This window comes from Cariama cristata, unplaced genomic scaffold, assembly GCF_000690535.1.
Source record: "Cariama cristata isolate BGI_N322 unplaced genomic scaffold, ASM69053v1 scaffold46428, whole genome shotgun sequence".
NCBI lineage: Eukaryota > Metazoa > Chordata > Aves > Cariamiformes > Cariamidae > Cariama > Cariama cristata.
In genome coordinates, this window is record NW_009633770.1 from 1 (window position 1) to 13395 (window position 13395).

General features: G+C 36.5%; 2 protein-coding genes across 3 annotated transcripts; one reads left to right on the forward strand and one right to left on the reverse strand.

Moving 5' to 3' along the window:
• Window positions 1-294: 294 nt before the first annotated feature.
• RPL5 (ribosomal protein L5) lies at window positions 295-6657 on the forward strand (the record flags this gene model as incomplete). The annotated part of the gene is made up of 7 exons (XM_009706861.1): window positions 295-364; window positions 460-575; window positions 2082-2216; window positions 2817-3019; window positions 4024-4201; window positions 5808-5896; window positions 6497-6657. Coding segments are annotated over 7 exons (891 nt in total), but the record flags the coding sequence as incomplete, so codon positions are not given.
• A 2685-nt stretch (window positions 6658-9342) lies between these two features.
• On the reverse strand, window positions 9343-12866 carry FAM69A (family with sequence similarity 69, member A). Of its 2 annotated transcripts, XM_009706859.1 has the most exons (4): window positions 12736-12866; window positions 12337-12444; window positions 11468-11644; window positions 9343-10155 (listed from the first exon to the last, which is right to left on the reverse strand). In XM_009706859.1, exons 1-4 carry the CDS (start codon window positions 12853-12855, stop codon window positions 9343-9345), a joined length of 1218 nt encoding a protein of 405 aa, XP_009705161.1. In that variant the 5' UTR covers window positions 12856-12866. The 2 variants fall into 2 exon arrangements, with proteins under 2 accessions (XP_009705161.1, XP_009705162.1); XM_009706860.1 differs by lacking the exon at window positions 11468-11644 and having other exon boundaries at window positions 12736-12861.
• Window positions 12867-13395: the final 529 nt, after the last annotated feature.

Below are 13395 nucleotides of genomic sequence, written 5' to 3' on the forward strand. Positions count from 1 at the left end.
TTGGTCCGTGCAGAGACACGTTCAGTTAAAGAAACATAATTTCTGGTTTTCTCCTGAAACTATATGAAGTTATGGGGAGAAGTGTGCATTGGTTCCTGTGGGAAGGATAGAAATTCTGAGGTTTCGTGTGTTGGGGTTTTTTTGTGTTTTATGATGCTATTTTTATCTAAATGTATAAGTAAAGCTGTTACTTTATTCCTGATTTCACCATGGTTTCTTTCATAGCACACTTAGATAGAATGGTCTTGGCTTACATGGTCATATGTTAATGTATCATTATATTTCTTACTCAAGGGGTTTGTGAAAGTTGTCAAGAATAAGGCGTACTTCAAGAGATACCAAGTGAAATTCAGGAGACGGAGAGGTATTGTTAAATTCCCTGTAACATATACGTAAATGTCATTGATGAATATTCCTACTTTTTTCACACGTTTTCCAACTATAACTGTTGTTTTTCAGAGGGAAAAACTGATTATTATGCCCGCAAACGTTTGGTAATTCAAGATAAAAACAAGTACAACACTCCTAAATATAGGATGATTGTGCGTGTTACCAACAGAGACATCATTTGCCAGGTAAGGTCTGTGGTGCTTGCTACTTACTTACCAGCCTTCCCAGAGTGAAATAAACGGGAAGGGAGATGGCTGAAGCAGCTGGGGTTTTTTAGGCTTGATCTGAGTAGGTTTTGTATTGTAAAATAGTTTCTTCGAGAACAATCTTTAACATTGACAAAACTTCAGTAATAAACTCCATTCAAAATAAATTTTACTAGTGTCAACATTCTTTTGCAAGGTTATTTGTAATATAAGGTTGTACTGTTTTAATGATGCTGAGATCAGTAGAAGATTTTAGGGAGAAGGAAGATTTCTCTATCTTTTTTTTTTCTGCTGTATTTAAAGTGCTTTGAAAAAATCTTTTTGCTTGACTGAAGGCAACAGAGTTGATGACATGACCTGTCAATCTGCACTGACTGTTGCACTGTATTTAAAAGTGCCTTCTCTTTTGAGAGGTGGTTTTTTTCTATGATGTTATACGGATCCTATGAAGCAGATAGGACTTATGATGGCTTTCCTGTGAGATTAAAGGAGACTGGTAAATAAGAATAGTAGGCATTTTTTCATGCTTATGAAGTGTGCAATTGTGTGTTGTATCATTTGCAGCTCCTCAGTGTCTTTCACCTTCTTCTTTAATTTTTCAGAATGTTTTGACTTTAATTTTGAAGTTAAAAACTTAGGCATGTTTGTTCTAATGTAAATACATGTTAAGCTCAAAAAAGAAGAAACTAGAGAAGTTTAAATGTCATTTTTCTTTATAGAATAATTATCGGTTGAGAACAGTGGAGAGTGCTGTTTTTACAGTCAGGTCAGATGAAACTATAGGACCTTGATGAGGTTATTTTATCTTTGAAACTCAAAACAAAAATCAGTGGTGGCAGGTGCTTACATCTGACTGACAGGGCCTTTCTGGTGTGTAGGAATCCTGCAAAAAGGGGACAACTTTTGGGTGTAGAAAGGAGGTGTGGGAATCAAAAGGAGAAGGTTCTGTATGTGAAAGGAACAGTAGAAATATATCTGATAGTACTGCTGTCTCACAGGAGACCCCTGAGATGATGAAAATCTCAGACCCATTAATAAAATCATTCCATAAGGTTAGTAACAATGTTATCACAAACTCTGTAGCAGATACTTTTTGCATTTTTCTGAGGTGTGTTATATACTGTGTTATATGAGAACTACATGCAGAAAGTGGGACAGAATCCATCCACATCCATAATGATTCTCTGAAAGGTTGCTTTGGTAAGCAGTTTACGGGCCTCTTGATGTATGTGGAGAGGTAAATAAAAGTTGTTGCTCACATACACTTTCTTTGGTCTAATACTGATTTGAGTTCTTTGTGTCTGTACTTGAGGAGTTAATTATGCCTTTTTTAAAGAAAAACAAAAAACAAACCCTTGAGCTTGCATGCACAGGTTGGCAGTTTGCTGGACACTTCTATACGGAATTCCTATTGGCTTAAGTGGATGTGAGTGAAACAAATTAAGCCCAGAATTATGAGAATACTAACACTTGTTTTGTTGTCAGATTGCCTATGCCAGAATTGAAGGCGACATGATTGTCTGTGCTGCTTATGCCCATGAGCTGCCAAAATACGGTGTGAAGGTTGGCCTGACCAATTATGCAGCAGCATACTGTACAGGTTTGCTGTTGGCACGCAGGGTAGGTATCGTAGGTAGATTATCTGGAAGTTGCTGCTCTGTTTTTCTGGTTTTCTTACAAAAGGGAAAGCCCACTTTCTTAAGTGGCATGTTAATACAGATACCTGACTCTGTGGGATTCTCTAAATAACAACTTTTGCTCTTTACCATATAGATTTGATGGCCTCTTGTGACTGTCAAATCACAGTGAGAAATATGACAACGCCCAGTTTCAACTCCAGCAGCCCACTTTTAAGTGTCAGCACTTAAGTTTGGTGGAGGGAGGGAGCCAGGATAAGAATGTAAGAAATGTACCTTTAAGAGTTTGAAAACATGTAAACAACATCCATCCATTTTGCCATATGAGCTCATGAATAAGTTTTAAGTTCACTGGTGTACCTGTTGGAACAAAAGGTTGAAACTTAACAGACATGCTTACAGTGGTGGTTGGTAAAAGCTTTGTTATTAGTATGGAGTGCATAATTTTTGTAAAGAAATTTGTTAAAAACATGAAGATTCTACTGCAAATGTGACGTTTAAGGTGGTGGCTATTCTTCCTTTTGTCAGTAAGTGGAAAGAATTTCAGAAGTGCTTTTTTTTTTTTTTTTTCCCTTCCCCACAGCTTCTGAATAAATTTGGCCTTGATAAGATCTATGAAGGCCAAGTTGAAGTGACTGGTGATGAATACAATGTGGAAAGTGTGGATGGAAAGCCTGGTGCTTTCACATGCTACCTGGACGCAGGTCTTGCCAGAACTACCACTGGAAACAAAGTCTTTGGTGCTCTGAAGGGTGCAGTGGATGGTGGTCTGTCCATCCCTCATAGGTAATCTAGTCTGTTTGGAAGAATTCCTTTAGAATTAACCTGAGATGCTTCCGTATGTGACAGTCTACTTATACTGTCACTTTATGCTGAAATAATCAATACCAGGTCATAACAAAACTATGTAGCCTAGGTTCTGGGCTGGGTTTGTTTTTTTTTTAGTTGGTTCATTGTGGTTTTTTTAATCCACAAGTGCAATTCTGATCATGATGCTGGGAATCTTGCAACTATCAAGAGATGCTATTGAACTTTTGAGAAACTGAAGAGCCATCTTGTTGCTTTTAATTAAAAGCATTTGTATCAGTCATTTCTGTGTGGAACCTTTTAATTAAAAGCAACAAGTGATTGAATGCACTTCAGTAAATATCCTTTAGTATTCTGTTAAGTCTTCAGCAAATTGGGTCCATGTATTAATTTCACTGTGAAAAACCGTACATCCCAGGTACAAAACCATTGACGTTTGCTACAATTGTCAATACAACAGTAGGTCTGAGCAGTCCACCTGCACTTAAAATTTCCACGTGCAAGTTTTGACAGTTTCTGTCATAGGTTGTGAATGAATGGATGAAGACTTTTGGCAGTGTTACCTAACACTGATATTACAGTTGACTGCTGCTTTCTGCTAGCAGCAATGAGGGAAAAAATCTGGGATCAGTTGTGTATTTTCCTACCCTCTCCCATGCTGTCCTACTCATTCTCAACTAATTGCCTGGTTTTTCTGACTTGGCTGCTACATGATGATACTCCCAATGACTGAACACTGTGGTTGGTCCATAGTGTGTATATGATGTACTGCACTGTTTCAAGACGGGACTGATGGCAGCTGAGATGAACTTAAAACTTCTAGTTCTTAATTTTCTTTATCTCTTCATTTTTAATTATAGGGTCCTATCCCTCAGTTATCTGTAGGAAAATGTGATGTATCAGTCATTTCTATGTGGAACCTAGCCTCCTAATTAGAGCATTTGGCAATATGTCTTAATCTGACTGTAACTGCTGTTTCACAGTACCAAACGTTTCCCTGGTTACGACTCGGAAAGCAAAGAATTCAATGCAGAGGTTCACCGCAAGCATATCATGGGCCAAAATGTTGCAGATTATATGCGTTACCTGATGGAGGAGGATGAAGATGCTTACAAAAAACAGTTCTCCCAGTACATAAAGAACAATGTAACACCTGATGGGGTAAGATTTATCTGGCTGGCTCTTGTGCATTAATAGAGAGGCTCATAAGCCTTGTGTAGGGACTTCTCTAGTAATGCAAATAATCTTGATATGTAAAATGTGATTTGTGTTGTATGTTATTTATGTAAAGAAACTTATTTTTTCCTTCATTAAGGGCTCTATAGTATATCGTAGATCTTCTGAAAGTGAGATCTTTTTTCCTGGTGTGAAGCTTAACATTCTGCCTATAAGCTTACAGGACTTCATTCTAACCTGGACCACTTCAATTTCCATATTTAAAAAAAAAAAAGTGAAATTTCTGTACATGCTACCCATTTTTTCCTAATCCTGCACCACAGCCTGTCACTTCTGTAGCTGTGGTGGCTGCAACTGTGAGGATGTCAAATCTGTTTTATGCTTTGTGTGACCCTAGAGGTAGTTCCAGGTTATAGGTCAATATAGAATAGCCCTAGCTAGCTCAGATTGTAGAAGCTAGGATCTTGTGAACCTGCAGAGTGTAATACATCTAACTTAGAGTATTTTGTACAAAACGTTAGAAGATATGCAAGATTACCAAGGCGCTTCTTTCACTTTCAAGTGTTAAACTTTTTTCAGATGGCTTGTCTTGCCTGCAATATTCTTGCTTGGTTTCCCCAATTAGTGGTTCTGAAGCTTGAAACATTCTCATGTCCCCTTTTTAGGCTATAGAAGACTTAACTTCATTCTTTACCCCTTCATTGCTATGGGGTTTGGGGGTTTTTGTAAAGTTAACTAATTGCTAATTTTTTTAACTTAGTCTTTACTAAGTAATGTTGTATTGTAAATGCCAACTTCATCTATTTTACTAAACAGTATTTGTAGCTTTTATTGCAATGAAATGAGTCCAGGACTTACATTGATAGCTAGACACTTAATACAGCTAGAAAGTTTCTCACAGCTGGGATCCAGCAAAGGTATTCTTAAAATGGTGCAATTATAGAGCCATAGTTGTCTTTGGGACAGAGTAGTGTTAATGCACCCTTGGGGACAATGCAGGGACTGTCATGGTTCTTGCAAGACTTGTTAATCTGTAGCTGCTTTCAGAACTTCTTTTTCCCTCTTAGTGAGCAGCTTTGTAATGTGTACTATAGTAGGGTCTGAAAAGTAGTAAGATTCCATGTCTGATGACAGTTTGTGTGGAATAATTTTCGTTTAATAAGTAAACAATGTTTTAGGTAGAATAACTTTCCAGACTGCCTTTCAATTTAAATGTGAGAAAGCTATGGCACTCAAAAGTAGGCTTCAGAGGAAATAGTATTTCAACTGCAAGATGCTAGCCTGTATTTGTAAGACATGTAAGTAGTCTGTAGTTACTTGATGGCATTGGTAAAATAAGGATCAAATTACTTTCTCTGTTTTGGGTTTAGATATTTAAACTGTATCATAGTAATAGTAGGAATTTTGGTATACTATGGCAGTGATCTTCTGTATGAAGAAAGTGTTTGAAAAGCAACCACATAAAATTACAAGCTGGATTGTGATGAAACCTGTTTCTAGTGCATAGTTGGTAAAGGTATCTTGGATTTTTTTATATGATCCTACAACTGGATTACTGTGGAGAATTGAACAATTTTTATTTTTTTTTAAGATGGAAGAAATGTATAAAAAAGCCCATGCTGCTATACGGGATAATCCAGTCCATGAAAAGAAACCCAAGAGAGAAGTCAAGAAAAAGAGGTAAAACTCACATTCTCTTTTAATATGAATGTGACTTCTCTGTGAAAGATATGTTTTAGTTATGTTAAAACAAATAATGTAATTGACATTGCAGTTGTGTCAAAACTCACGTGTTTTAGATCAGATTGATACAAGCATTTCTGTATAGTTAGCTTTAAGTGTATAAAAAAAAAAAAAATCAAAGTGGAGCATGCTTGTGGCCTGAATAGCTGGAACTCTTAAGTGTTTTCAGTGGGAAAGCTGCTTCTTTTCAGGTGAGAGCAGGCTGACTAATTTGTCAATGCTAAACTATTTTGATTTTTCAGGGGTCTGGGAGAAAAGAAATGAAGGCATAGCTATTGCGTTGGGCTTGATACTGTCTATCCACAAAAGATTACTGAGCTTACCTCTTGAGGACTTAAATGGGTGAAGTCTAACAGTGCCTCTTTGTGGTGCCCTGACTACAGCCTTAAATCATTAGGAGGAAATAAAGTGTGTTACAGAAGTGGGAATATGTTCTAGTATAGCATTCAATCACAGTTCTGGTGCACTGCAGCTTTCTTAAACACCTTTTTCCTTATTTATACCTTTGATACATCATATGCTGTGCTTACATTGCAGATGGAACTGTCCCAAGATGTCCCTTGCCCAGAAGAAAGATCGTGTTGCTCAGAAGAAGGCTAGCTTCCTCAGGGCCCAGGAGCGCGCAGCTGATAGTTAAGACAACTTCCACACTTTTCTGTGAAACTTTGGAAAAAGTGGCAATAAATTTATTGAGAAAGCAACTGTGTAAGACTGGCTTATTAATTTCTTATAAAGATGCAGAATCTTTTTTAAGATCCAGATTTTTTTTTCCCCTTTCAGTGTACTGTATAAATTGAACTCCTTCACAGAAAAGGGAAATCAGTTTGATTAATTTTTGGTGTGACCAGTATCAAGGACTAGATAGAAGCAGCAAGTTCTTAAATATAAAAAGACACTAAAAATTTATGAGAAGGGCTTTACATGTCCTTCACCATTTTTCTTTCAGCATACTTATGGGGGAATCTGTAGGTAGCTTAAGAAAAAAAGCAGTAGTCACAGCCTAAAGGCAGCCTTAGGCTTTCAACAACACAAACAGCAACATCTTCCCTGCTCTAACTTTACTGTTGCTGATACAGGAATATGTCTCTAATTTAAGTATTTAAGCTTCCTCCAGTAACTGAAGTAAGCACTTCCATGCACTCAGCTCCCACTTCCATGCACTCAGCTCCAAGCTCTGGCTGCTGCTGAAACTGATACTGACTTATGCTGACTACTTCACATTATTTAGCAATTAGACAAGAGAATTCACTTTTTGTCCCTAGCCCTTATTTTCTCCAACATCTCAGTTTCATAGGCCCTTACTTGTTTCCCATTAGACTTACTGAAGTTGCTTGCACCATTAAAGCATGGGTCAAGTAGGCCACATGGAGGAATGTTATATGCTTTAAGATACTGATAGATTCAAAGAGAAAAGGAGGCCTGTGATTTACTGTAAACAAGTGTATTTTTTTTCTCCAATGAAAGCTCCAACTTGATGCAACAGCAATAAAAATTAAGGTTCTGTACAACAAACTGCACTATCAAACATGTTTTTCAGTTGTTTTAAATACCCAACATCATTTTGGGTTCAGTAATCTCTGCAATTACAGTCAGATTTTTCCACCAAGAACATGACCACTTGAGTGCATTGCTGGCTACAAATACTTACTAGTTTATGGTTTAAGGACATTATCAAGTTACAGACAATAATTAGCATAGTAATTCTTAAACTAAAAAGCTGATGTTCACAAAACATACTCTTAACCCAAGCTGCATATTATTACATATGGTATGGAGAAAGGACTTTATGGTTTAATGACTTTGGTTTAGTCATTTAAGGAATGCATTTAATACAGGATACCTAAAGCAATTAATAACTTTTCAATTATTTAAAGCTTGTCCTTCTTAACCTATGCTGAAAATGAATTAAGGGGCCAGGACGTAGAAGTATACGGATGACTGCCATTAAAATCATTAAGGATTAAACTACTTCATACCTAAAGCATTCATAAATTAAACATTGACAGATAAATATTGAGCACAGTATTAAGGTGTTTTATGGACATCTAATTCTGCATAATTGTGAACATAAATGTAAATCTGAGAAACAGAGATGCAGACAAAAGGTGGTACAGTGGTCATGCCATGTGGCATGCCAGGATCAGATGGCATTTATTTACTCATGACTTGAGATTTAACTGACTCATAGATGCTACTAGAAAAAAAAAAAAACAACACCACACTACAGCTCACTTACGTTGCACCTTATTCCTAGCTGTTAGTATCTCATAGGCTCCTATTTAAGCAATATTCCATGACCCTGAACAATCCAGCTTCTGTCCTACAGTTCAGGTCTAGCTCTGGCTTACATCCTGCAGTAGTTCAAGAGGATTTAAGTACAAGTCTGTAGCTAAATTTGCAAGGATAGTAAAGAGTCAAGACATTATCCACTACTATACTTGGTTCACAGGTCATACAGTAGATTCCTATGCTATGCAAGCTTCCTTTTTTTTAACTGTTAGGACATTTCTGCTATCAGTATTTTAAAAAAATTAATTAATTTCAGTTTTCCTACAACAGCTTAGTCCACAAACTCCTTCCTTTTCAATATTTACTACAGCTTAATTTGGGTCTAAGGTTTCAACTTAAGTACAATAATCCACAGTTCTTAAAATGGGTGTTGATATTGCTGCTAGACTATATACATGATTTTAAGAAATAACATTCTAAAATTCTTGCCTCCCAACATCATTCACTGTATAAGGACTTAAAAAGTGTTGAACTACTTAAACATTCAAGATGTAAGCATGAGGTAACAAGGTATAAACAGAATCTGATTTAAGTCTCATATTACAACCTGTCAGTTTTAGAATAAAATTCTAATTTTCCACAGTTTCAAAACTATTAATGTGCAAATTCTGCCATGCCAAGGTATTAGTAAACTTCAATCTCAGTTCAGTTTATTCACAACAGCAGCTTGGACTCAGACACATTTGTAGTAGTGGCGGTTCTTCATAAGACTACTTAGGATAAAAATCTTTTGCAGGTATTTCACAAGTGAGCAATGATTTTCACAGAATTGTAAGATGGTTCCATCAGTTGATGTGGTGGCACAGTGAATAACTTTCATCCTGTTCAAGATCTGACAAAGTGCACAGAACAGTCAAGCATGCAGGGTTTTTATTTCCATACCAGAAGTGCTTCTGGCCTCTGCCCAATCACTCAGTGACACGTTCATTCTTTGAGAAGCGCTGTCATAAGGTACTGACTGAATGGCAAGTGTTAAAAGAGAAATCTGAGAAGAGAAACATCTTTAAAAAAATGCTGCAGATGATTGTTTTTATCAAATGTGGTAAGCCACCTCTAGTGGCAGGCATCAGTATTATCTTCTGCTGGTGGAGAAGCTAAGAATCATTTGTATGGGAAATTTTCTTCCACAATAAAGTTTTTAAGTTATTGAGTATTAAAGAATGCTCCATTTCCATCTGGTTTGCTGTGACTTTAAGGGCAATACACAAGTACAGTTGTTTTTCTAGTTCTTCATGGATATCAGAAGGAGCACCACGAAGCAGATAGTCTTTAAGTAGCTGACAGGCTTTTGCCAAGTTTGGCTGAATTACTTCTGTGGTACATCTCATTTTGCTTTGGTCACAGAGAGTTCTACAGTCTGTACCATAAATACAGTCCAAATCTGATTCACACTGACGATCTTTAATTATTTCCTTCAAATTCATTTCTGGCACAATTTTTCTCATGTCCATCATTTTCAAGTCATATTTATCATTATATCCCAAATTTTTGGCACTTGTATCACACATAAGAAAGTTTCCATAAGGTCCATGGAAAATATCTTCCACAAATTCTAAAAGCCCTATAGCTATTTTTGCCTTTCTTGGCCACGATGGAGTAAACCATTGGTCCATGCTTCTTCTGAAGCCAGAGGGAATGAAGAGTTCTATAATCCATGGAAGGCTCACTCCATAGAGAGGGGTATATTCAACTCTTTCGGTCACATAGAGATCCCCACAAAAACCCATTAACTTGGGAGTATGTTCTTTATCCTGCAAGATCACCATTAACAGAAACTCATCTAGCTGCAGAAGTGCCCATGCAGATTTTGCCTCTGGTAAAGAAACTCTACCATCTTTGTTTCCATCAGCAAAAGATAGGATGAGATTAACCAGTTCTGAAAGATTTCCTTGTTCACCCAATTTTGCCTAAAAGCAACAAACAAGAAAGATTAAGTATGATTTCATTAACTACCACCAATCAACCTTCTTTCTACCTCCTGTTATTCTCCTTCTACAGATAGTATGGTAGAGTACATTATGTTCTAGTTTTCATTGGTCACAGATGTTACCGGACTTGCTATCAGATGCCTGAAGAGCTTCATTTTTGTTCTGTTTTCAAATGCACCAAGTATATGATCTTCTGAAAGTACTAGTGTTCTCTGCATTTCAAAATGCAAACGTTAAAATTCAAACATTGTTCTTGGTCAGATCAGTCTTTAGAAAAATCATATCAGGTAGTTTGTTAAATATTCTCTTAGAAACAATACATAGAATTCAAATGTTTAAAGCAGGTTTAGTTTTCAGCTGATTAAACCTTACAGGATGTAGCAAAACTACAGTATCAACTACATTTTGGCCAACTATAAAAAGTACCAAGACACACTATAAGTGTACTGAAATACTTAATTTTGTTATTTGATATAACCACCTCCATTGTATCAATACAGAGAAAGAAGCCATTGCTGGAATCAGAACTGCTGCATTTTCAACTATCACCAATGCACACAGAAAGTCAGATAAATTTTTCCCAAATTCTCCTAAAAACTACTCTAAAGCACCTGCTGCTCACCCATTCTTAAAGACAAAGCTCCTGTAATGCATGACAACTGTCATCAGCTTCACATGATTCTGTTACATGTGTGTGGATGTGTACACATACGCTCACTCAGCTAGAACAGCATTATTTCCATCACTGGAAACATAGGTGCTATGACAATAGCAAGAGAATTTTAAGAAAAAAAAACCAAATCAGTACTGATACAGCATCAAAATTCTGGGGTAGCACTACAGCAATAGAAATAAGTATGACATTAATGTAACACAGGAAGAACTGGGACAATTATGGCTGGGGGGTCTGGTTGGGGAGATTTCAATCCTGCTGCTCAGTTAACATAGTAACTCTTCCCAAGCTTCAGTCTTTGTATTTGCTTACAGTAATACCAAAAGCAGCAAAAAAACAAAAAAAACCCAACTTATTTTGCAATATTTTCTATACAAATGCAAGTGAAAGCTGTGAACATGCAAGATGCATACCAGCTTCCATCTGTTAAAAAGGTAAAGAAAAAACCTGATAATTAGTTACTTCAAACTTAGAGGTAAGTACTGCTGGGAAAAACTATTTTTGTGCTAATTATTTTTCTAACACGCACTTGAACAAGGCTCATACAATAGGGCATTCTCTCCAGCTGCAGGAAAATAAGCCTTTCTGTCAAAATAGAATAAATAAGTACATACTTACTTTAAAAAAACCATATACCATTTCTTTGAATTTCTCAACAGTGGTTCCTCTTGTTGGTTTATCGAATAGGATTATTTCCTTCCTTGGTTCTGGGTCAGTACCAAAATCAAGTTCAGCAGCTTCTTCCATCTGGCATTTTATAACACCTTGCAGATTTCCCCAGATTCCTAAATACATCTATTCAGGAAAAGAAGGAAAAAGGTAAACACTGTAGAAGTCCATCATCTAAAGACCACCTGTACTTAAACCACTGCTTCAAGAATCAAGTAGCAACACAGATTAGAAAACCAAGTCCTGTGTACAGAAAATGCACAGAGCACATTCAAACAATGGCAACTTCAAATACAGTATGCTACCACAGCTACTTAGGAGACACTACACTGTCAGAATACAACAACAACTTGATAAACAGTATATTGGCATTACTACCACCTTTGCATAGGTTGTTAAAAGGCTGCTGCTTCTATTCGGGAAGCAGGTTAGCAGAAAAGTAGTATGCTGTAGAAAAGTATAGTTATTCTGTCAAATTGTGGAAGGATCCAGTATATTTTATATACATTTCTAAAATATATGTATAATAATATACTCCTCTACATACAGGAATAATATATAATATTATACACAGGTGTATTATATATAGGTGTACGTTGTATAATATATTATTAATATATATTATACCTATATATTCTCTCTGTATAGGTATATTATATACATATATACAAACATGCTCTGCATGTCACGGCAAATAAAGTTTGAAATTACCTGTATTAAACAGATACAGCTTGCTGACACTAAGGTCTACTTGATGTTCCAGACAATGACATTTCAGTGGGAAATAATAAAACTAGGTTGGATGAGTAAAGCCTTACCTGCTTATTGGGCTTTGTTGACAAACATTTTCCAAAATACAGTGTTTCTTTAGCACACAGACTGCTACATGCTGACCCATCAATAACTCCAGTCTTGTATTTATCACACTGAAACAAACAGGGAGAAAAATATTTAACAAATTGCCCAAGAAAGGAGGCAACAACTGTATCTCTCCCAACACCTGACTCTTGAAAGAAAAATCTAAGAAAACAGTTTTAATAACCCTGTATGAAAACAATGCTAAGAAGCATAACTGGTCTTATCCGTAATTGAAGATGTAATCTTACTTCAACATGATGGAATATCAGAATTTGATTAATTTACATGCGGCACTGACGAAATTGGCTGTGGAACTAGTCAGGACAAACACTTACGAAAGGTATGCTAAATATACTTACTATTATTTTCCTACAGTCATGTCCTCTGCATAGTTCTGTGTAGGTGGAATACTGAACATATGTAACCCAGCTGCCAATAAATACTACTAACCAAGAGATGAAGAGATACTTCATCCGCATATATGAGAAACGTACCTAGAGGACACAAACAGAAAATATTCTTTGTAATTCATTCAGCTGTAGTCAGAATGATAGAAATAACATGATTTACTATTTCACCTTTAAGAATTTGACTTTCACAGTGATAAAATAAGCAGACTGCATTGCATGGTACATTTACTTCCTTCAGAGAGGAAAACTGACAGGGGTAGGCCAGTTTGACTTACAGAGGTGGAAGGAATATTAAGATATAAATAAATAGAAGAAAAGGTGACAGATGCTCATAGGTCAAGCCAGGCTGCAAGAACCAGTTTGATCAAAATCATAAACTGCCAGAGCTGAACTACTTGCATTTCTCTCTAAGACCAGTTACTTAGATTCTACTCCTGGTAAACCAAATCCAACAGACCAGAAATCTGGTCAAAAAATAATCTGTGTTAATGTATAAATGTGCAAGATAGATATACAATGAGCAGGGTGGGTATCAGGGACAGGTTCCTTGTGCTGAAGTCTCCTATTCCTTCCTTGAAATGACACCATTTAATTACGCAAGTAAAATTC